Below are 23,751 nucleotides of genomic sequence, written 5' to 3'. Positions count from 1 at the left end.
TCCATTTGGTATACTGTATAAATCGATTTATTTTTTTTTCTCTCTCTCTCTCTCCCTCTCTCTCATGCAGCTTTATCACTGCAGGTTTCTTTCATGTTGCGCTAAGAATAAAAGGCAAATCACATCTATTTCGAAAATTACACTGTCGGTTGTAATGGTGGGAGTTATCAATAAGATATCTCCGCTGCTACAACCGTTTTAACCTCGGGGAAAGACACTTTTTCATTGCTTATCTGGCAAAGCTGTGGCGATGGAAATCTACATGTGAAAGATGTATCAACTGATATCTTCCATCCGCTATATCGAAGATATTAGCTGATATACCTTCATCCCTTTTAACTTATCGACTGAAAACACTGTGCTGTCTTTAATTTCAGAAAAAAACTAGTCCTTAAGGAGATGAGAAGGAAGATCACTTTAACAACAGACGATCTCATTTTAACTCAGCCTGCTAGAAAGGTAAGAAGAACGAAATTTTATATGAATAATTTTCATTCACTTTCATATTTACTTATAGTGCGCATTCTCTGAGCCAATGTTCAAAACTATATCAAATAACGCTCACCGAAAGAAATCTAGTAATCTAGTTCTAACACACCACTAAAACCAAAAGCTGGTCGTTCGTTATCTCTTCTATTTTCAGACTCTACCAATGGGGTTTAGTTTCGACAAGCCGGACATCCTCCGTGGGTCTTATGATTCTCTGAGACCTCCAACATCGCTAACGAACGTACAAAGCCGGAGATGTAGCACAGAGGATAAGCCCAATTGCGCCAGATTAAATGTAAGCGCGAATCTTTTTTTTTTCTTTTTCTGTGTACGCGCGCTGTAAGATTCACTTGTAATGAGTACAAGTGAAACATGATAATTAAAATTTCAATTCATTAACTTTATTTATTTTTTCATCAGTCCCTTATTATTTTCCTTTCTAGGGTGATCTTGTGTATTTAAAATATCTCCTAGTGACATCGCCTTTTGAAGTAAGAAGAAAATCTATGAAACACTTATGTGTGGTAAGTAGCTTCTTTTCATTTAATTCAAATTTTTAAATGTAAAATTTTCTGGTTTAAATGTAAAATTTAATTTATTTTACTAAATACACTGTATTACCAAATACTGTTTGTTTGTTATTTGGTTTTTAGGAGCATTACAACTATGGCCATATTGCTCTGGGGATATGCGGTGGTCATTCCCTGACCTTTCCGCATCCTCCGTATTTGGTGGTCACGGGTTCGAACCCCGCTCTAATCAAGAAGCGTGTGCTACGCACTGCTGCTCCTGCCCACCTGGCTACGGAGGCGCCCATTACCAAATACTATTGACAAAGAAAGAAAGAAAGAAACGATGTACTCTTGTTTGACTAATAGCACTGAAAGAATTAGGTTAATAGCTGAGTGTTCCCTTTCAGTTTAAAAACTGAATTATCAACTTTCTATTTTGGAACGGCGACTTTCAGCCATTTAAATTGCTAGATACCATTTACTCGGACAGCTGATGGTAACTAAATGCCAAGCCCACCTAAAAACTTTTATTTTATCTATTCTTTTAGAATGATAGTTGGTACAGAATGAGGTCCATGTAAAGTTACTGCAGTCAAAACTCCTCCTGTGGTATCGATTCACATACTAACGAACAAAAAAAAACAATGGTGATGGTTCCACTATGATCCGTAGACGGTGAAAATAAAATGTACAATTTGAAAAATATATATAAAAATCGTTCCGATCGGTTTCTTTAAACAAAATAAAGTTAAAATAACTACATTTTAATTATACACTAATAATATTAATAACTGAATTAAGAGTACGTCAACTATAAAAGAAAGCAAATAAGCAGCTGAAATGGAGATTATCTGCATGTTATAACTACTGGACTAAGAAGCCCAAGGAAAGCGTACAGTTATCTGATACAAGGAACTTGTGAACATACAGTATGTTTATTCATATAATTAAACATACAGTATGTTTAATTATCTATTGACTAACTGCAAAAGGTCTTTAATTTTTTGCTCAGACAGTGTATTAACAGCCTCGAAATAACTCGGGGGAGAAACCATACTCCCTGAGTCCGGATAACTACAGCCTCGATTGAGTCTGGAAGTGAAATGCAAAAATAGTTACAAATTACCAATAATTTATAAATGCCTTCTATCGGGGTTTGCAGTAATATAGATGTTATTTTCTCGATATATCCGACCACAAGTTAATGAAACTTGGGTCAACAGAGATGGTATGTCAACTTAAAATTTTACCAATAATACTAATTTTTAAGAAAATAAAATAAAAGTTCGCCTATACATAAAGCACGTATAATGAGTGGAAGTAAAAAAGAAACGTCGAAAATGCTGGTGAGAAGACAGACATGCTTCACATGAAAATTACTATTAATGATGATTTATGATAAGCCATTTACCACTAGTAAATTTAAACCAGAGTTAAATTTAAACCATAAACCTGAGTTTAAATTTCTTTAAAATGCTTACCATTCTGATTTTTTAAAGTTAATAAAGTTGCAGTGTGATAAGAAAAAAAAGAGTTTTTGGTACTGTTAGCTGATTATACTCGTATTTATAAAGAAAATTTCTAAATAAAATCATTAACAATTTTCATTTCAGCTTTACGAACTGAGGAATGAAAATCTAAACCCGTTTCTCGGCTGCTTGGCCGATCCCGAGCGCCCTGCCCTCGTGTGGGAGTACTGCTCAAGGGGAAGTCTCTATGAAATTTTAGCTCGTGATGACATGAAACTTGACTGGTCTTTTAAATTATCACTGCTCACGGATCTCGTTCGGGTAAGTAACATTTGTTGAGATTTGCCTTCAGTGTAGGGTTTGAAAATACAACTTTATGCTATAAGGCCGCCATAGCCTAGTGGTCAGGCGCGTGGATGCATAAGTACACGTGCCTTGAATGACAGGGGCCCGTGACTGCTGAATACGGTGCTGTTTCTTGTATTCAATCTATCTTGCGGACTCCTCTGACCGTTTGGTCGTCCCGGAGTATAAACAAAAAAATTATTTATTTATTTATTTCATGTAGCATACCTCACGCCTCTATGTCCACCTGCATTTTCAACAAACGTTTATGCAGGTCTCGCAGTCTCATTGAACCTGCAAAATATCCCTACTAAAAATGCATTGATTTGTTGTTCCAATTCGTCCAAAGTTTGATGCTTGTTCTTGTAACGCTCTTCTTTTCTCCATCTTCCACAATAAGAAATTGTCATACTAGGATTACCCGAAAACAACCTCATTCACATGTGTACTATATCCATAAAATGACCAGTGTTTGCGTGTTTTGCTAAATGAAAAACCCGATTTCCGGGGGGAAGCGGGTGGAACCTTGCTATCCTCACCTGAGACCAACTAACCACTATGCTACAGTGAGAATCCTAACCCTAATAAAAAAAAAAAATAGCAAGTATCATATTGTGACTTCTTTGCTGGCCATTATGTTGGTCTTGGTTGACCAAGCCATCTGCCAAAAAACTGTCGAGCATGCATTGGAACATGAGTGGTGGCATCTTGCATAACAATTACATTAAGTCTCTTTCTCGATGTAAGACGGTTAACCCCATAATTTTCTAACATTTCAAGGTAACGAACATCATCCATTATATTTCATAGGAAGTATGGCACCAGACTCTGAGTAGCAGTGAAGCTACGCCACACGAACTTGAACTATTTCAACTGTTATGGCTGCGTCACTCTTTTCAGCCCAGTAATGGAGTTATCAATCAAAGAAGCCACCGAAATGAAAGACTGCCACCCTCCCCCAAGTATTATACTTGCAAATTCATTCATTATTCGCAATCTTTTGAGAAGAGTTGTTGAACGTAATGTGACTTCCTCGTGAAGAATTTCAGCTCTCATTTCAGCGCGGAACGAACGACGTGCAAAGCAGACCTACTTTCTTGGGCAAAATTCAACAGTTGAAACCCCCAAGATGTTGAAGAACGTCTACTTAAACTTCACGTCTGCAATTGCTCCTCTCATCATGAGCTTCTTGTGCCAATTTCTGATTGCATTAGGATCCAGAGGGGAAATGCTTTTGTGCTCGCGGCTCACACCATTGCACTTGCTGCACAATCGAACTCGACACTTCAGAGCGAGGTGCGATCTTTGCGCATTCACTGGCAGTCAACAGCTACGCCAAGTGTTTTTTTTTTTAGCAGCTGGCAAGTATCAGGTTGTATTAAGCCTTCTGCTTAATATTACCAAATTGCATTTACTTTTCGAACACCCTCTAATTATTTTTAGTACAGGAACTGGTCGGCATATAATAATAAAATGTCCAGAAGATATTTAAATATTAGGACCCTCCCTCCCCTACTCACAAGACTATAAATTTGGTTTCGATCCGGCTGCAAATATGACTTTTAAATATACAGTTCTTATAATGTGTGTGGCGGCCGTTCTGTTTAAAGACGGCAAAGCGGAATAAAAAAGTTTCTGTTAAAGCGCCATAGTACCTTCTCATATGTACTGTAAATAAAACTTTTCTTTGAATCGGTGTTATTACACACCAATTCAGGCAAAGTTTTTTTTTGTGTGGGTTTGGTCCACTAATAACAAGACGTTATTAGTGGACCAAACCCACAAAGTGATCTGATGAATTTGGTTCCCATTTTTTTTAAAGTACGCTAAACATAAAAATTTTGTAACTATATGAATATATAATGTCAATAAGAACTGGCAGTAAGATACACGAGACTATTTGCAGCTCAGAAGAAAATAGCAAAATAATGATACTAACATAAAAACATATGAGGTGCGATCAAAACCTTCGGGAGACTGAACTCATATTTGGGAAATACGGTGAATCAAAAACTAAAATAAACATGATCTTCACATCATCGAGACTGTTTTGCTTTTCTGGGCCCTGGAGAAGACAGAGCTTCCACTGAAAGAACTGGGCGTTTGTTTCGGGGTCATAGCCATACAACCACTATTTGTCAGTAAGTATGGAAAAAACAACGTGCAGTGGCACGTTGACGAAGATTCACGCAATAACTCGACGCTCTCTCTCTCTCTCTCTCTCTCTCTCTCTCTCTCTCTCTCTCTGTTCAGTGACTATGAAAGGCGCAAACTTGGATGAAACACGTCGCATTCCAAAATTTAGTGTTAAAATTAATTAAATACCAGTTTCACTAGCACCCTCATGGATAGTTAAACGTCGATCACTCCTAATCAGACCACAAGCAATTGAATCACAGGTTTTTGAAGTTGAAGGGCGCCCAGAGTGAAGATCATCTTCGACCGACAGCGGCTCCTCTTTAAACTTTGCGTGGACTAATGAAAAGTCTTCAAACGACGTATAACATCTTGAAGGAAAGAAGAGAACTCAGTACAGGAGAGGTGCCAGGGGCTTGCAGTAGGTGATATATAAAAACAGAGCACAGTTATCTTAAATATAATGTAGAATTCTGAAGAACTGATATCATAAATTATATTGCTGCTGCTGTACAATGTTCTCTAAAGGTATTCGTATAAATTATAAATGTTCACCACGTTTCAGGTGAATATACCAGCAAGTATTTTATACAGAGAATTATAAAAATCACCAGGAAACTGTTTAGACATTGGCATTCAACACGAACCTGTCTTCATTTCGAATCGGAATCCCTTAGGAGATCGGGTCAACAATCGTGGATACTGGATAGCGTACATATGTACGCTGTCCCTCCTTCTGTAATGAAAATCTTGCAGGAAAGATGTAAATCGCAGTTGAAGGATTGGATCAACGTGAGTAGCTCAATCGGGAAAAAAATCTTTAGAGAGAGAGGCCTGTTAAAGCGTGAAAATAAGATAGGATTTTCGGACAAGATCCTGACTTGTTTGAAAGCTGTTTTAACATATCGTGGCAGGGCTCCCATGCCTGGGTTTTTCCACCCAGATCTGGGTTTTTTGATTGTCATCTGGGTTGATAGGTTTTTTTCACAAAAATATCTCATTATCTGGGTTTTTTCGGTAATTTTTAATTTTAAGTCAAAATTTATTTTTATTTCTTGTAAATACAATAAAATTTAATACATTTAATAACAGTTTACAATTTTCTTAATTGTATATTCTAACAATACTGATCATAATTTGTAATATCTCAAGTGCTTGTACAAAATACTACAAATGTAAAAGGATTTCAAAGTTTTCACAGGGTTCTACACTATGGTTTTCGTTCGTGTTACTAACATGTATGCGCAGCCTATTGAGCAGGCGGAATTATTGCATTATTTGGTGTGATTTTTAAATTTATGCGTGTACTGCATACAGTGATATAATAAATTTAAATTGTAGTGACTATTTCTATTTTATGTTAATAGATTAGTGCTTTATTTTTTATTTTATAGAACATTTTTAAATAAGATAACTGCTAACTAGCCATACCCACAAATTGCCCACAATGTCTGAAACTTGTTCCCCACAGAGAAAGATGAGTAAACGGTGGTATACTCAAAATTTTAGGAATGAATGGTTAGAAGATCCGGAATTAAAGGATTGGTTGAAAGAAGACAGTAATGAAAAAGGTGTGTCTTACTGTATTTATTGTGAAATGAAATTAAAGAATGCCAATAAATCGATGTTACTAGCACATAAAAATACAGTTAAACATAAAAAAAGTGCAAATATTGCTAAGACAAGTTCAACGTTAGACACGTTCTTCACAAAAAGTAAACCTACAGAGAATGAAGAATTAGCAAAAGCAGAGTTAACAATTGCTGCACTAATTTCTGAGCATAATATTCCATTTGCGCAATGTGATCACCTCATAGACGCATGTAAGAAAGCATTTCATGATAGCAATATTGCAAAACAAGTTCAGATAAAGGCGACTAAAGTCTCTTATCTTATACAAGATGGCATAGCCTATCATGAAAAAAATATACATTTCTAACATATGCAGAAACAACAAGTTTTCAATGAAAATAGATGAAAGTACAGATTTATCTTTATCGCAAGTTCTAGCTGTTGTTATTAGATATTTTGATATTCAAAAACTTGATGTTGTAGATGTATTACTTGACACTGTGTCGAAAATGGTACTTCAGAAGGGCTTTATCAAGATGTAAAAGATCTTTTCATCGAAAAAAACATTCAAATAAGTAATCTCGTTGGCTTTGTAAGTGATAATTGTGCCACTATGATGGATACTAAGAGTGGATTCCAGTCATTGCTAAAAAAGGATGTACCATCAGTATTTATAATGGGATGTGTTTGCTATTCTTTTGCATTATGTGCTAGTCATTCAGTCAAGGTACTACCCATCATATCTAGAAATATTTATATTTTTTTTTTTTTTTTTTTGATTTGGTAGTTGTTGGCGCATCGGCTTCTGTGGCCATATTGCACCTCCCAAGGTTTTTGCAGTACTTTGATCCAAGCCCGAGGCGGGAATCGAACCCGCGACCTTTGGGTTGCCGGGCAGGTACTTTACCCACTCGGCTAGCCCGGTCGGCCAGAAATATTTATAAAAGATATCTCTTGTTATTTTTCCCGTAGTAATAAAAGATTAAACGAGTTCAAAATGATTCAAGATGTAGATACTGCTAAGCATAAAATCCCCAAATTAGCACAAACACGTTGGTTATCCTGTGGCAATGTAATAAAAATTATTATTGAGCAGTGGGATGCGTTAGTTCTTTATTTTCAGTCTCAATCAAAAATTGACAAAATCGATGGTGGAGGGAATATTTACAGTACTATGATCACCAAAGGAACTAAGCATATGTTGTTGTTTTTAGGATATGTACTGGAGAAAATAAAATGCCTGAATATTGAATTTTAATCTGAGCATTTCAGATTGCACTTACTTCATTCAATGGTTTTAATTGAGTATAAAAATATTCTTGGTTTTTTCATAAAAGAAGTCATTACTTTGTGCAAAGCTGGTTGAAATTGATTACCAAGCAATGCAATAAATCATAATCCTCTGAATAAAATATATTTGGGAGGTCGTTGTATTATTAAATTCAACACCACTTGGTGACAGTGAAAGCAGGTTTAAAAATGATTGTTTAAAATTTCTTGTTGAACTTTGTATGGAAATCAGAAAAAGATTTCCTCTAAATGACAATGGAATTATTGCCAGTCTCAATGTTCTTGGCCCAGCAGTGATACATGATTGTGCCAAATCGCCATCCTCAATTTTCCATTTAGCAATGCAGTTCCCTCACCTTGTTTCTGAAGACAAAAATAGATCTTCTAGATGATGAATGGAGATCATTTCATTTAAATCAAGATTTAGATCTCTCTTACAAAACCATCCCCGAGTTTTGGTATCTGTTATGTAATGTAAAAGATGGCTTTAATAATTCTAAATATGAGATTTTATCTAACTTTATGACCAGTCTAACTACTTTACCTCACTCTTCGGCAAGCGTAGAAAGAATCTTCTCCCAAGTAAAACATATAAAAACAAAAGCCACAAACTCCCTTAAACCAGAACTGTGAAAGATCGACTAGTGGCAAAACAGGCGATAAATAGATCTAATCAAAATTGCTATATATGGAAACCTAAATCAGAATTGGTAAAAGAAGTCATACAAGGAACTTGTCATAAAAGATAAGAAGAACGTTTGAAAAAAATGAAAGAACTTCAAAAAATAAATGTGGAGGGAACTGAATGGGATGAAAATTCTGATTACAATTAAATAAAAGATATTTATGCATGGTAAGTTTTATCTTATTTGTGTTGCTATACTATATGATGAAAACTAGGTTTTTTTGGGTTTATTTACATTGCAATCTAAGTGTTTTTAAAATTAGTGAGTGGGAGCCCTGTATCGTGGGCTTCTGTTGCAGTTTTCCTTAATGAGAAACAAACTTTGATGCAAATTCGCTGCTCCGTAAACTCACTCACTTTAAAATGCGACGATATAGAATACCTATTCAATCTACACTAATACAGACACTGCAGATAAACGGATAATTCATGTGTTACTATATCTAGATGAGTCGCAAAATGTTGTGACAAGTCACAACACACTAAGATACTTCAAATGCCAGATACAAGGTCAGCACCGAACTTTTTCACCACACCTCGTACATAGGTCAAAAGCAGATTAAGAAAACCAGTTATTTTAGCACAGAAACTATCAGTTTCCTGAGCGAACATCTGAAAACAAAAATATCGAACAAGTGAAGGTTAATTATTTCCATAGCATAAAATACGGGACTCGTAAAAGAATCGTTCGCTCTAAGAGGCAAGAAAACGTGTACTGAAGATGAGAATCTGCACGAGGAAGGTCATGAAATAAGAGTTAGGACAGCAAAAGAATCAATAAAATTGGACTGAACTGTAAATGAAATCGCAGGCATGAAGATTACATCGTAAACTAGAGAAATTAAACAACACCAACTACGCAGCGCGCTTTAGTCTCTGAAATGTAACTCTGTTTCCTGAAACAAAGGAAACAAATAAATTTAATTTAAATTAGTTCGAATAAATTTGAGACATACTGCTAGGAAAGAGACCAAATCCTAGTACAGTCGGCAGAAATTGGTAAAACCAGATCAAAATAGCGGATTCATTACTTAAACCGGAGGTAATCCATTTAATAAAGCAGGTACTATCGTTCCTAAAGCCGAAAAGCTTTAGGAACAGCAGTATTTAAATGGTAACAAAAAATCTTTGAACTGGCCAAAATTTCCGATCCATTCCTGAGTGATCTAATAATCCTTAAGGTGATTAGCTTAAGGATTATTACATGGTTGTTTAGAAACAGTTTCGAGGCAGCTGAGGTTATGAGGAGTCATTATACGTTGAAAACTGCGAGTCAGATAAGACTTTAAATTTCGAATGGGTGATGACTGTAAATGTAGAGTTAGCAAATTCTTGAACACATCGATATGAGCTGTAGCAGCAAGCATCCTATCGTATTTGCATTTTATTACGAGGGCTTGAATTCGATAACTGTGATAATGTTTGCGTTTCTTTGTTAGGCGCGTGAGTAAAGCTCTTATTGTCTTCACCATACACATCCGTCTTTGTAACAACTCGACTGCTAGTGGATGGAATTTCATAACCTTTTATACAAATCTCGTTGGAAAAGTTTGTCGAGCCATCCCAAACTTAATTAAAATCGGACCAATAGAAATATCTCAATTATTATTTATTTGGCCGTCCGTCCGTCCGCATGTAACAGCTCGACTACCAGTGGACAGATTTTTATAAAGTTTTATATTTGGCTCTTTTAGAAATATTTGTCGACACTTTTCAAATTTCATAAAATCGTACCAACAGAAATTATAAATTGTTTCCGTGGAATAATTGGATGAATGAATAGGTAACATAGCAAAAGTGCAGAAACGAAATCTCGGTTGACCCATTAAAGTCGTTGCTCTTTGCTCGTGTTTTTTTTTTTTTTTTTTGTTATAAACCACGAATTATTTCTATTTACGAACGCACTTGAAACGTAACGCACTGCGTACATTAAGTAACTTGTTTTTTTATTATTATTTTCTATGAATATATAATTATCGGGAATTCTTTTGATCTCAGCTAGTTATGAAGAATTTCTCATCCCAATTTATGACCTCCTGGAATGACCGTTGTGTATATCGAAGCGCGCCACTGCAACAGGACTGTGTGCGTATGCGTAGTTACTCTTTCTACCCAATATTATCAGACGCTATAGTTGCGTGTGCTGCTCTGTAAGTCAACCTTTGTAAATGCAGTATGTCACCTTGCAGAGTGCATACACATTCTTGTTTTACCAATATTTACTTATTCCACAAATAGATTTACTGTATGATACAAAAGATGTAAATAAGATCTTTGTAAATATTTCTAAGGTGGAATCCACATGTAATGCAATGTAACCTTAAGTGCATGTGGTAAGTTTCACCTTAGTTTGTATATATATTTTCTAGTGGGTGTCCTGGTCTGGCTTCTAATGAATAATTGACTAGGTCGCGGTATGAGCAAAACCAATAATGGATAAGCTCATTATCATTTATTCACTGTACTTTTTTTTTTCTTTTTTTTTTCTTTTTTTTGTTATTATTAATCATGTGGATATTAGTACCATTCAGTATTAGTGAGCTGTCGTCTTAACAGTTACTTTTCATTAACTGAGATTAACTAGTATTAATTTCTTAACAGTACTATTTACTACCATCAATTAGTTGAGTAATTTTGACAAATCAAACGACACTACATCTAGCCAGGCAGGTTGTTATTGTTAGATGATTTTTGCACCTAGACTACCTATTTAGGCAAAAACGCATTCTGCGTTGTTCCGAAAAATTCAATACACTGACCTAAAAAAAATACTAGAGAACGTGCCTAATAGCATATACACTGAGTGGACAGAAATCATCGGATATCTACCTAGTAACGGGTAGGCCCACCTTTCGGATAAGGGCAGTCACACGGCGAGGCACTGAGTCCGCTAGTTCCACAGCTATTTCCATCCATGCTTGCTGCACCGCTGTTCATAATTCCGTCGCATTCTTGGGTGGTACATACAACGCTTCAACGGACCTTTCCACAGCACCCCAAAGATGCTCCACAGGGTTCATGTCCGAGAACGGGGGAGGCCATTCCATGGTGGTAAAATATGAAGAATGCTTTTCGAACCATGTTCTAGTCACCACGGCTCTGTAGGGAGGCGCATTGTCCTGCTGGAAGAGTCTATTGCCCTGTGGGTGCACGATGACTATGAAGGGATGCAGATGGTCTGCAAGAGTGAACACGTAACCTTCGCCGTTCAGAGATGCGTCTAGACATACCAGAGGTCCCAATGTGTGCCAGTTGAACACGCCCCAGACCATTACCTACCTGAACAGTTAATAAATAAATAAATTTTCTGTTTATACTCCGGGACGACCAAACGGTCAGAGGAGTTCACAAGATAGACAGAATACCAGAAACAGCACCGTATTCAGTAGTCACGGGCTTGAACCCCGGTCACTCAAGGCACGTGTACTTATGCACCCGCGCGCCTGACCACTAGGCTACGGCGGCACTTTTTTCGGCGGCACAGTTCCTTGTTGACATGACGGATACATAGGTTCGTGCGGTTTCCGCCCATTACATGGGCGGAAACCGCACGAACTTATATAGTTATTACCCTCTCGTCCTCTCAAAATAACTGGAAACGGGACTCGTCCGACCAGGAGACCCGTCTTCAATTATCCAAGGTCCAGTGCCGATGGCCTATCGCCCATTTGAGGAGTAAGAGTCCTGTGTCGTGGTGTTACCAATGGGACTCTGGTGGGTCGGCGGCTCCCATAACCTATTGTGGCTAATGATTGCCTAATGGTCTTGGTGGAGGCGTTTTTGGCACCTCCCTCATTCAAGTCGACGGTGATGTGCCACTGTCGCTCTCCGGTTGGCTGAAACAATGCGAGACAGACGTCGATGGCCACGTTCATCCACCACCTTTCTCCGCCCACAGCGCTGTCCATGATGAGATGTTATTCCGGAAATGGCGTATTTCCGATACACTTGATACTGTAGAACGAGTATAGTGCAATTTCTGTATCTCCGCGATAGAGTGACCCATGGGTCGGGCACCCACTATCATCCCTCTTTCAAAGTCGGTTAACTCGTGACGTTTATCCATACTAACATCGAATTACCGTCTGTGTGAATGCAGTGTACTTATATACCTGCCAAGCGGTGGGTTCGTCCACTAGCGAGAGGAGTGACAGCGTCGCGTTGCCCTGGAACCAGGTATCCCATGAATTGTGTCCTTTCAGTGTAAACAGCTATGATTGCGTAAACTTAAAATTAGATGTGCCTCTATTGTTTGATGAGGACCTTCAATCAACATTAATTTGGTCTTAAGTCTCTTTATTAATAGCAAGTTAACGTGGCTTCACTTTTGTAGATTCAACAGGTCCTCCTCTAAATCATGAATCATTTGATACAAATTCCTTCCTATGGTGTGTAAGATATCATCAGTACATATTTTAATATTAACTTTTTTTAATTACATTAAACATATATTTTATAAAGATTTTAAAAAGGCAGGCCCAGAGATACCTTGAGGTACATCCCTTTTAGATATTTATTATTTATTTATATAGTTATTACCCAAATAACTAGAAATACTAACTGCATATTTATACTATTTAATATAACTAACAAATAACTCATATAAGGAACCTCTAATCCTTAATTATATAATATATTTGCTAATATATAACCATTATAAGAATTATAAGCTTTGGATAGATCAAGAAAATGAATAAGAATGTAGTTATTGATACTGAACACTTGAAAAAAAGCTGATGTGCTTCCTTTTTTATAAGCAAACAAATAATCACACACCAGGTGAAGTTTAGTAAAGCAAAAAGTTATATAATAATAACAAAAGCCCAGGGTTTATAATGCCGAACCATCAATATGATGGACTCAGGCTCGAATCCCGCCGGGTAAAAAAACTAAGAAAAAATCGCGAAAGTCGCTTCATAGGAACTACCATAACCCAAGGTCAAAATTACGGCTGAGGCAGAGTGGCACCATCTGGTATCGATCCCAAAAACTACTATCAACCGCTGAATGCAAAGGGCCAAAGCTAAACAGGTAGGATGAAGATAAGTATAAATATTGAAAATACTGCATCGAGTGCGGTACAGGATAAACTCACTCGCATTCAGGCTTTATACAAAGGGATCGGTTCGAAAAGTTGGAGACCGTCATCCCAGAAATACAGTGGGGCAAGTGGCCCTCTCCCCGGTATGGCTACCACAAGAGAAGGGCAAGACCATCTAGCCCAACCAACTGGAAGTGCATCCTGTGCTAGTAACCACCAAGGAAAGAAGAAAAAGCGAAAGCGTAAAGTGGAGCAGCAAAATGAATACGTTCATCATGCGAGCATAATACGAAGTAACCAAGCTAGAATCGATACGACAATGTACAGGATGAAACTACACACCAAGTGGTTGGAACGGCTCCCGACTATTCAGGTCACCGAACAGCGAATAGCATACCAGAGATGGAACATCATCATGCTAACCTAATAGCACCTGAAATCTCGGACAAAATCAAACAGGATGTGAGGACCAACTATAAAGAACAAAGAATATGGACAAAACCGAACCAGGAAATAGCGAAGGAACAGCAAGTACAACCCAGAGCAGCCAAAGTAAAAATACACAAGGTCGCGATATCCAGAATAGAAGAAGATTGAAAGAAGGCCTTCGAGAGAATGGATGCCACAAATATCCACACCATACCGAAGAAGACCCCCAACAGATTCCTGTGACAAGTCGCCGGCTACCTCAAAATTGGCGCATAATACCGAATTACCTCAACAACAAAGAAGCAACAATAGATGCCATCCACACAGCCATTTACTGTGCCGCTGTAGCAGCCACCACGAAGAACGGAAGCGAAACCAGAGCCCAACAGAAAACAAAACGCAAAGAACCACTAGCCTGGTAAAGAAGACTATAACAAGTCTGAAGAGCTAAGAATGAAGATAGGCCAACTGACCTAGTACCAACGAGGTAACAGATCAGAAGAAGCTAATCAGAAAAGTGAAGACAACCTCAAGAAAGACAACATCCACAGCAAACACGAGAGCAAGCTCCTTACACTCAATAAGAGACTAGGTCGACACAGGGAGAGTGCTCAAAAGAAAACAAACAGCCAGTTATTTGATTAAAACGAGAGAGCCTTGTACAGGAACATAGGACAAGAAGAGCGACGGATACCTCGACCAGATGGCAGTCGAGGAGTTTTGTGGGAACCTGTGGACCAGCGAAGTTAGCCATAACGGCCATGCACCCCCCCCCCCCGGATAGATCTCGGGAAGTACACAGACCTAAGAAAAAAAATACATGCCGATCATAGATTTACACTATGATCGACATGGTCATTACTTATTCCATAAGTAAGAAAGCTTGTAACTAAATGTGTCACTGAACACGGTGTTCTTCATTTTGCTTGAATCTATCAACGAATATTTTGTACAAGAGAAGAGCAAATGTAAAATGAAATCTACATTTGCTGTATAAAATGAAATGAAATATATCAAATATATATAAAATGAAAGCTACATTTTATGGAATTACTTATTCCATAAGTAATTCCATAAAAAAAATATTTGTGTATTCTAAATAGATCTATGATCTATTTAGAATACATATTATATATTTAGAATAAATAAATATTATACACAACCGAATCATTTATAATATGTTCATTCGCAATCTGTTATTTTGAAATAAAATTGTTTAAAGTCAATCTAACCATTAAATCAGTGTTACAGAGATTACAAAAATGTACAAAAGAGAAAGAATATGATCAAATTCTTTCGTAATTCCAAAATGAAAAGTTATTTTCTAATCATTATTTTCCTGCATTAACACTAGATTTCATTTTACATTTGCTCTTCTCTTGTACAAAATATTCGTTGATAGATTCAAGCAAAATGAAGAACACCGTGTTCGGTGACACATTTAGTTACAAGCTTTCTTACTTATGGAATAAGTAATGACCATGCCGATCATAGTGTAAACCACTATCACTGTGCCAAAGAGCCTCCACAAAACCCAGACGCAATAAGTCTCCCGAAAACACTTACATGGAACTCCAGAAAACGGTGAACTGTACGCCTGTAGGCTAGTCAGAGAGTTCGTCGATCAGCAGAAATAATAATAAAGGACACACAACCAACCATCCCATGCACTTGGTACCAGTACTCGTCACAGGGAAGAAAATTTCCCACAAGGAGGAAAAATCATAATAATAAAAAGTCGTACAAACAGAATACTTTTGTGCATGGTCGTGTGAAACATTGGGAAGCCAGATGAAACTTCTTTACATTGTACTCGAATATGTGCGGGTCGTAATTTTCAAGAAATGTATATGGTGGATGTTGGTTCCAGAGAACAGACGCAGATGAAATAAACAAGGCCAAGTTGGTGTGTTGTTTGTTTGTTTGTTATTTGGATTTTAGGAGCATTAGCAACTAAGGCCATATTTCTCCGGGATATACGGTGGTCATTCCCTGATCTTTCCGCATCCTCCGTATTTGGTGGTCACGGGCTCTGGTTTGTCTGGAAGTGAAGTGTGACTGGATGCTGATTGGCAGATGTACATGATCGAACTGGTTTAGATCAGTATCTTTTCTACAGATATTTTTGCGTTCACTGTTCTAAACCATCCGGTTTAGAACAGTGAACGCAAAAATATCTGTAGAAAAGGTAAGAACAAAAACTGAATGCCTATGTGAATAGGCAACTGTAAGAGAGAGAGAGAGAGAGAGAGAGAGAGAGAGAGAGAGAGAGAGAGAGAGAGAGAGAGAGAGAGAGAACAGTCATTTATTAAAGTGGTTACTCGCTTTTAGACAGAGTTGGAAATTTTTAGAGTAGTTTTTGTTACGTTTCCCCAGTGCGGCAGCAATGTTCCATGGTGAAGCGGATTTAAGATTCGTACAGAATTAACAGCTGCTGGATCATGTTAACATCTTGAAGGTTTGTCCTTCCCCTTAGGGATACTTTTATTTCCAATGCATATTTACGATATATCCCATGATAATAAAAGCTTACATTAGGAACTCGGCTACGTGAAATCTTCTTCAGACGTGAACATACGAACGTTTTTCCTGTACTTAGCAAACGGAATAATTTCGATGTTGAATGAAACATTTAATGTTACCATCGTTATTTTTAGTTTCTACCTACATATTATCACTCAGGAATTCAGTACACGCATCTAAAGATTCCACTGCTAATTTCCATAATATGTAGTTGACCTCCAAGATTGGTTACAATGTTGTAACCAATAAAGTTAAATAGTGCATTACTTTAGCATTACCAAAGTAGTTATTTTTAAACTACTCTGCTCCGAATCTTAATCTCCTTAAATGCAAGGCGTACATTTTTAAAAACACAAAACTAATGGTGAACATTTAAATTGACTAAATTGGCAGTCAGCTCCTACGCTGTGTCAAAAAAATAACAAAACTGGTAGTTATCTTTGAAGATTCCTATTTCTTCCAGTCACAAATTAATGCACTAATTGATGCTAAGCTGTAAGAATAATGCAGAAGAAAAGTTACTGCGCTATTCAGTAGAGACTTTAGTTTGTGATGCAGGTTCGTGCTTAAAAATTATTGTATTTTCATCACACTTTTTAAACAAATGATTTCATTTAAACAATCGATTAAACCGTATTCGATTCCGGGAGCTGATAAAATTGCTGTCCATGTCTTTCATCTTTTAAACCCATAGTTCCTATTTTAACTAAATCAGATAGACCTATGTGAAATAATCTTTGCCATTTTCATCTTACCACATTCAATTAAATACCACTGCTCATAACATCAATCTTATCCCGAAAAAGGCCTCTGAGGTTGGGAAAACTCATGTCAACGAAATAAAGCAACTCATACACCAACCATTAAGTTCAATTATTACTGTAAACAAAATATTGGTACAAAAATATAATAAATTATATTTACAATAAGAGTGATGTAATCTATTATAAAATGTGATAACTGTATTTACAATAAAATAAAACTAAATTAAAACATCGTTACAATAAAATAAAATACTATAAAACATGCGCGTAATTAAAAGCGACAAAACCTGTAGCTTTCGGAAGCGTCGGCTTACTTCCTGAACAGTTAGGAAGGAAGCTACAGATTTTATCACTTTTAATTACGCGCATGTTTTATAGTATTTTATTATATTTTATTTTATTGTAACGATGTTTTAATTTAGTTTTATTTTATTGTAAATACAGTTATCACATTTTATAATAGAGTACATCACTTTATTGTAAATATAATTTATTATATTTTTGTATCAATATTTTGTTTACAGTAATAATTGAACTTAATGGTTGGTGTTGGGGCTTAGAGCTTAGAGGGGAACAGGTATCCTGTGTGTTATCAGACACTCAGCCTAAAACACTGATGGATCCAATATCTCTCTATTACAGAAGATTTAGGAGAAGTCCGGTTGGCCTGCCTCCCTAAAATCCACTCATGCACACCTTCTCGATGGTAAGCCCTGTTACGTCACTTAGGTGGCAACGAACGTGTAGAGTGGTTCTCTTCAAGACGCCTGGTCAGCGTGAAGAGGAAAAGACCAAACCCTCCAGCAATGAGAGCACAACAATACAAATGGCCCTCAGTCCCCAGCAGCTTTCACTCTCCCTCTTACGGCAGCGAGAGGATCAGAGTGGAAGCAGAGGGTGCTAAGAATCTCTGGGTACGACCAGGCTGCCATGCACGGAAATTGAACTTGGCCTGTTATAACATACGATCACTCATCGGTGAAGACAGGATATTAGAGCTGGAAAAGGAATTAGAAAATGTGAATTGGAATATCATCGGTTTGGCTGAAACAAGAAGAAGAAATGAATCACTTATAAGTTTATCAAGTGGAAATCTGCTGTACACCAATGGAAACAGTGAAAGGAGTGAAGGTGGAGTTGGGTTTCTGGTCCATAAAGATTTTAAAAACAACATTTTGGAATTCAAAAGTACATCATCAAGGGTGTCAAGACTAATATTCAAGATTTCTAAGAGGTACAAGCTAAAGTTTATAATGATTTATGCACCAACATCGAGCCATGATGATGAAGAGGTTGAAGAAATGTACACTGAAATTGAGAGTCTTCTAGATGAGCAGAAAACCCACTACACTATTATTATGGGGGACTTCAATGCTAAGGTTGGAAAAAGGCAAAACAGCGCAGAAAGAGGAACTATAGGAAATTTTGGAATTGGTTAAAGAAATAAAAGAGGTGAAAGACTTGTGGAATTTGCAGAATCTCAAGGGCTGTCAGTAATGAACACTTTTTTCAAGAAAAGGGTGAACAGAAAGTGGACATGGAAGAGTCCAAATGGATTAACAACTAATGAAATCGACTTCATCCTCACTAACAGAAGATATATTGTGAATGATGTTACCGTCCTGAATAAGGTAAATGTTGGAAGTGATCACAGAATGGTAAGATGTACACTTGATATAGATGTAGGAAAGGAAAGGAAAAAACTGACTCGAGTAAATAATACAAAGGTCTTTGAAATAACAGAGGAGGAGAAAAAGCAGTATGTACTGGAACTTAACAAGTTTGAGCTTCTGCAGACTGCTCAGGACCAAGATATCGACGAGGAATATTACAACTTTCTGAAAGTGATAAAGCCGAAGAAACCTATAGGAAAACAGAAATCCAAAGAAGAAAAAATTAGTCAAGAAACACTTGTCATGATGAACCAAAGACGACAAATGAAGAGCAAGAAAAACACTGACAGGGAGAAAATTGAGTATACTGAGTTATGCAAAGCCATTAGAAAGAGACTCAGAGAGGACATAAGAAGATTTAACACAAGAAAAGTAGAACAAGCATTAAGGGAAAACAAAGGATTTAAATCAGCAGCCCTGAGCAGTAATACAGAAAGACAAATGATACTGAAACTGAAGAATAGCGATGGTGTACTTATAAACAGCAGAGAAGGCATAATTCAAATAGCAGAAGACTACTATAGAGAATTATACAAGGAGCGAGGGAATGACACCAGCAGTGGGGAAGATGGATTGCAAAGTGGCAACACATACGACATACCCGATATTCTTCCTGATGAGGTAGAACATGCATTGAAGAAAATGAAGAATCGGAAATCCCCGGGGGAAGATGAAGTTACTGTAGAGTTGTTAAAATTGGGAGGAAGAGACATAACACAAAAACTGGCAAGGCTCTTCACAAAGTGCATTAGAAAAGGTGTGATGCCTAAGCAGTGGAATAATGCAATCATAGTTTTGCTGCATAAGAAAGGAGATAAATCAGAAATTGGAAATTATAGACCAATTAGCTTGTTATCCCATATCTACAAGTTGTTCACAAGGGTCATTACTAACAGATTAGAAAGAATACTTGATGAGAATCAACCGAAAGAGCAAGCTGGCTTTAGGACAGGATTCTCAACTATGGATCACCTTCACGTAATATCACAGCTAATGGAGAAAGCAAATGAATATAACACCATTATGCCTGGCATTTGTGGATTACGAAAAGGCATTTGACTCCATACAGCATAAGGCAATGTTTCGGGCACTGGAAAGACAAGGCATAGATACTCCATATATTATGATTTTGAAGAAAATATATGAGAGTGCTACATCCTTTATTAGACTAGACAAAGACAGTAGCAAATTTAAAATCGAGAAAGGAGTTCGACAAGGAGACACAATATCTCCGAAGCTGTTTACTGCTGCCCTTGAGGAAGCTTTCAGAAGATTAGACTGGTCGCAGAAAGGAGTCAGTGTGAACGGAGAGTACCTAAACCATTTACGATTTGCAGATGACATTGTGGTCATAAGCCACGATCCCAAAGAATTAGAGGAAAATCTTAATCAGTTATGCACAGTTAGTAAGGATTTTGGACTAAAGATGAATATGGCTAAAACAAAAGTAATGATGAACAAGTATGCCACGGAAAGGGAAATAATGATTGAAGGAGCAGTAATTGAAAAGGTGGAGTCGTATACTTATCTGGGACAAGTTATTAGCTGTAATAATGATAAATGGCTGGAAGTTAAGAGAATAATACATTTTGGATGGATAGCATTCAGGAAATATAGTCACATACTGAAGAGCAATATCCCAGTTTGTCTGAAACGTAAAATAATGAATCAATGTATACTCCCCACCATGACTTATGGAAGTGAAACTTGGGCACTCACCAAAAGAATGGAAGAGAAGCTGAGAACTACACAGCGAAGAATGGAACGAATTATATTGGGAATCAGACTGTTAGATAAGAAGAGAAACACATGGATTAGGCAGCAAACTCAAGTAAAGGATATTCTTATCAAAACTAAAGAACTAAAATGGTCTTGGGCAGGACACATAGCTCGAAGACATGATGACAGATGGACTAAGAAAATAACAGAATGGTACCCAAGAGGAGCTAGAAGAAAACCTGGAAGACAAAGGCGGAGATGGATAGATGAAATTCATGAGTTTTTGAGTAGCAAATGGATGGCCAGTGCTCAAAACAGAAGGAACTGGAAAGTTGCTGGAGAGGCCTTCATCCTGCAGTGGATTGAAAATGGCTGATGATGATGATGATGATGATGGTTGGTGTATGAGTTGCTTATTTCATTAACATCAATTTTGTAAGAGAAAAATTCTTACAACTATATAGTTTCTATTAAACTAAGCTGCTATCTTCATCCCTTGTTTAGAAGATTGCAAATTCTGTTCTATTCAACAATATCCTATTACTACTAATGCGTTCTTATTTCCTCTATCTGCTTGAAATTAGATCAGTATATAAAAACAGATGTTTTACTTCTGGAATTCAGCAGACAATATGAGAGAGCCAAGCAAGTGTCATATTACTGAAACTAAAGGAATACTGATTCTCTCCGTTACTATCACGGACTGGTCAGTTTGTCCTGACACAATGGCTATGTAAAACTGACTAGTGTAATGAATCAGATCAGTTTTTTGAGAAGCACTATATCAAATAAATTTGCTCCACTCCGGATTTCTCCGTCTTTTCCTTTTACTATTAATTATAGTATTCCATAATGAACTGCCTCCTCCCCTTTTGACCTTCATTCTCCATTTCATTAACCTTATTTTTAATTACCTATTTAATTACGTTTTAATTATTCTACCTATTAATCCTTTTAATTAAAAAGGAAGGTTAATAAGTAGAATGGAGAGGGAAAACCCAAAGGAGGAAATTCCTTGTAAAATGCTATAACTGGAATACTAACCCAACCTACAAAACATTGTTTGCTCACTGTAAAAGTTTTACTGAAAATGGATTGGTAACTGATTTGTTTCCAGACTCCACAAAGTCTGTTATTAATTATTGGACTGATCAAAACTACACAAGTAATTACTCTAAAAACCTTTTATTTACCTGTAAAAATTTATTCACTTACCTGTAAATATATAAAACCCTTCTATCTCATAATTAAGTCTATTTAGAATGCATATTATATATTTAGAATAAATAAATATTATATACAACCGAATCATTTATAATATGTTCATTCGCAATCTGTTATTTTAAAATAAAATTGTTTAAAGTCAATCTAACCATTAAACCAGTGTTACAGAGATTACAAAAATGTACAAAAGAGAAAGAATATGATCAAATTCTTTCATAATTCCAAAATGAAAAGTTATTTTCTAATCATTATTTTCCTGCATTAAAACTAGATTTCATTTTACATTTGCTCTTCTCTTGTACAAAATATTCGTTGATAGATTCAAGCAAAATGAAGAACACCGTGTTCGGTGACACATTTAGTTACAAGCTTTCTTCCCCTCATACACTGCCTAACCACTTTATTAAGACAATGGAGTGTTGACTCACATCAGCAAACTATGCAAAAAAATATTCAAAGTGCTGTGGCGGTTAATACACATAATCAAAGGTATATCCTATCGGAGCACTAATTAGAATAAACGGTGGTGCAACAAACCTATTAAATCGTGATCCTAATTGTGGCCAGGCAGTGTTTTTTCTACAACTCATTCTTTTAATTATTCCGCCAATAACCCTACGAGCATACAAAATACTTTCAATTAAATTCCGTACATAGGTTAAGGGTTGTTTTATTTAAATAAATGTATGTACTGTTTTCCTACTTTGCATTAAACGAAGAAATCTATCTTCTGTACTGAAATTTAATTTTGAAAATAAAATTAGATTACAATATGTGATATCTCAGCCTGATTCATCCGACTTACTTATCAAGCGAAACTGAATTCTGTTGAGTTCGTCCGCTACTGAACCAAAATAAAATACCATCCTAAACAGAAAGAGTTGGTGATGTGTGCAACACTAATGCACCTTATTCTTTCTTACACAATGCACCTTATTCTTGTGTAAGGTGCATTAGTGTTGCACCTTACACAAGAATAAGGTGCAACACTAATGCACCTTATTCTTTCTAAATAATTTAATAAAATCCAGAATAAGTAGTCCGGTCCCTTTTTTACACAAATCAACTCTAAAAATGTTTCCGAAGCTGCATTTAGAAATCTGCATCTTCAGTGTTCCCATTTTAACTTCGTCAATTAAACTGATATGAACCCCTGATAAAAGAGGCGTACCTTTTTTTTAATGAAAGAAATTTTTTTTATTTCATTTTTTATGGCGTATGCTTATTATACAGTACTTAAAATAGTTGTTTCAGAAAAAATGAAATAAAATATTTAAATTAATAATTTCAAAATTTTAAACTCACCTTGGTGCAGTATAGTAAAGAGAGCGCTATTTTTCAGGGGATGCGTTACTTGCACAATTCTTCTATCAAGTATCACGGCCGATTAAGCTCCAAAAATTGTCTAATCGATATCCGTTGGGTATTGAAACTGACGGATTACGGACTTCCTCCATTTTACGAAAGTCAGAACTTGCCTCTTCTCCTTCTGTCTGCAAAAGGTTTGTACATTTATTTGAATATAGTGTTTTGTAGGGGGTGTGGTTTACTGTTTATTACTACTATAAAATATTAAGAATAACATAAACAAGATATATTTTATAAAATAAATGAGTATCATGAGTAAAACTGTTCATTAATAAAAACAGAATACCTAACCACTTCTAGAAATTCAAATCTGCAAATTTTTTTTTTATAAAAATATACATCCTTTGTTTGTCAAAATATCATTATAGAAACTTTCTTTCAAATTAATTTGGAACATTCGACGTCACTGGTAATACTGTAGATTATAACATACTCGCCGACCGGGCTAGTCAGGTGGGTAAATTGCCTACCTGGCAACCCATAGGTCGCGGGTTCGAATCCCGCCTCGGGTT

The 23,751-nt window shown here is 36.5% G+C and overlaps 1 protein-coding gene across 1 annotated transcript in view; it reads left to right on the top strand.

Moving 5' to 3' along the window:
* The window catches only part of LOC150084183 (retinal guanylyl cyclase 2-like), a 280,744-nt gene that overhangs the window by 219,415 nt on the left and 37,578 nt on the right, over positions 1 to 23,751 (top strand). Inside the window, exons 5-9 of the mRNA XM_090375924.1 lie at positions 378 to 459; positions 644 to 784; positions 933 to 1,013; positions 2,615 to 2,791; positions 23,214 to 23,373. Coding sequence (XP_090232050.1) covers positions 378 to 459; positions 644 to 784; positions 933 to 1,013; positions 2,615 to 2,791; positions 23,214 to 23,373 — 641 coding nt within the window. The remainder of the gene's footprint in view (positions 1 to 377; positions 460 to 643; positions 785 to 932; positions 1,014 to 2,614; positions 2,792 to 23,213; positions 23,374 to 23,751) is intronic.

Source organism: Mastigoproctus giganteus, chromosome 6, assembly GCF_048544385.1.
Source record: "Mastigoproctus giganteus isolate SK-2022 chromosome 6, ASM4854438v1, whole genome shotgun sequence".
Taxonomy (NCBI): Eukaryota; Metazoa; Arthropoda; class Arachnida; order Uropygi; family Thelyphonidae; genus Mastigoproctus; species Mastigoproctus giganteus.
This window is presented reverse-complemented; position numbering and strand designations above follow the sequence as displayed.